General features: G+C 40.4%; 1 protein-coding gene across 1 annotated transcript in view; it reads right to left on the bottom strand.

Moving 5' to 3' along the window:
* The window catches only part of LOC123484615 (T-cell-specific surface glycoprotein CD28-like), an 11,596-nt gene extending 10,145 nt beyond the window's left edge, over window positions 1–1,451 (bottom strand). The window contains exon 1 of the mRNA XM_045215119.1: window positions 1,207–1,451. Coding sequence (XP_045071054.1) covers window positions 1,207–1,291 — 85 coding nt within the window. The 5' untranslated portion in view covers window positions 1,292–1,451. The remainder of the gene's footprint in view (window positions 1–1,206) is intronic.
* Between the last annotated feature and the right edge of the window lie 271 nt (window positions 1,452–1,722).

The following is a 1,722-nucleotide window of genomic DNA, read 5'->3' on the forward strand; positions in this document are numbered from 1 at the left end:
ATCCCACTGGGCAGAAATTGGTTGAATCAATGTTGTTTCCATGTTATTTCAACCCAAAACAATCTATGTGATGACGTTGAATCAACGTAAGAGCATTGTCTTTTTTTCGCCTAACTTTTTTTGGGGGGGATTTCATGTTGAATTCACAATAGTTGACAACACAACCAAATGTAAATCACAACTAGAAGTTCATATCACAACTGAAATCCTGACATCTCTAGCCAACAATGAAGCGACAGGCAGCAATCTCAAGGGGATTCAATCAATTCAGATTGCTTTTCACTTTGATATTGCGCACACGTGTGCACACAGTTTTTGTTTTATGTGACATTTCTGGACTTTTTGGGGAGTAAAAATGTATTCCCATATTTACCCTAAACCTAACCCTTAAGCCTAAAATAGCATTTTAACATATTCAGGACATTATCTTGTTTTCCTACCTTGTCAGGACATTCTGGTGACTTGTGTAGGAAATGTAAAAACACAAACACACACAGGAAATAGCTGCTGAGGCTGAATCCTGCAATACACTATCTTTTACCTAGCCCCAGTGTTGAATACAAATCTGGATTACTCGTATTTCATTATTCGTCATTTCACAGTATTTTAACCCACACATTGAACATCTTCCGAGAGAGAGAGAGAGAGAGATTTCATAAAGTGGTGGAGAGAGGCAGTCACAGAACTGTGTGGAATATAAAATGTGAGTCACTTAGTTTCATCCCTGCCCATTCATTTCTGCAAAGTCCTATCAAAATGAGGAAACAGCCAATTCAATGTATTACATACACCTGCTTATTCTATTCATAATATATCTGCAGTCTAGATGTTAAAGCATATCCACATCTGTAATTGGGGTTTAACTACAGTAGGTTTGAGTAATGTGTTGGAGAGATCCAAACCATGCAGCTTTGCGAGAATTACAATCTTGAATGATCTGCAACCCTTTGATTGGGCAACCTTTTGCTTTTGTTCTAGTTATCAGAATGTTCTGCTAGTGCTATGGATCATGCCTGATGTGACATCTGTTGATACTGAGAATATAGATGAACGTTAATGACGTTGAAGTTCATGGTCAGATAGAAATGTAATAATTAGAGCTGAAACGATTCCCTATTCTACCTGACATACATTCATATCTGTTCTACACAATACTCTATGAACATTCTGTAATGTTGAACCCTCCTGAACAGGCCCAGATCTTACCTTTACAGTTGTGGGAGCTTATCATGTTGGCAGCACTGGAGAGGCAGAGGGAGAGGAGGATCGTGGGTATCCAGTAAACGTTCATCTTGAACGTTCTCAGTTTTGTCGTGAAACTGAAGCTCCCCTGGTATCCCTTTACAGTGCACAACAATCAGGGGAAATGTGACGATGCACTGTATGCCAAACAGAATGAGACAGTGACTGCTCTGCTCTACCTGAACATACAACACATGCTCGTCACACGATGACAGCATACATCTCACAACATCCTTCCCTATCACTTCACTGTGACCAACAATCTGGCCCTCGTCGACTGTAAGCAACTCTCTCTGCTGAACATCAAACAGAGTGACTAACTGCACAGACTCTTGAGTTAAAAACATCCGCACTCTGTGGCAGTGCACTCTGAAATTCACAATAAGTTTCCGCCCCTCTACCGGGGTGTGTGACCTTTGATGCCCTTTGAATTTGATACTTTTCTGTGTGTTAGGGCTTGGAAACTCGTATTGCATTACT

Source organism: Coregonus clupeaformis, unplaced genomic scaffold (genome assembly GCF_020615455.1).
Source record: "Coregonus clupeaformis isolate EN_2021a unplaced genomic scaffold, ASM2061545v1 scaf0371, whole genome shotgun sequence".
NCBI lineage: Eukaryota > Metazoa > Chordata > Actinopteri > Salmoniformes > Salmonidae > Coregonus > Coregonus clupeaformis.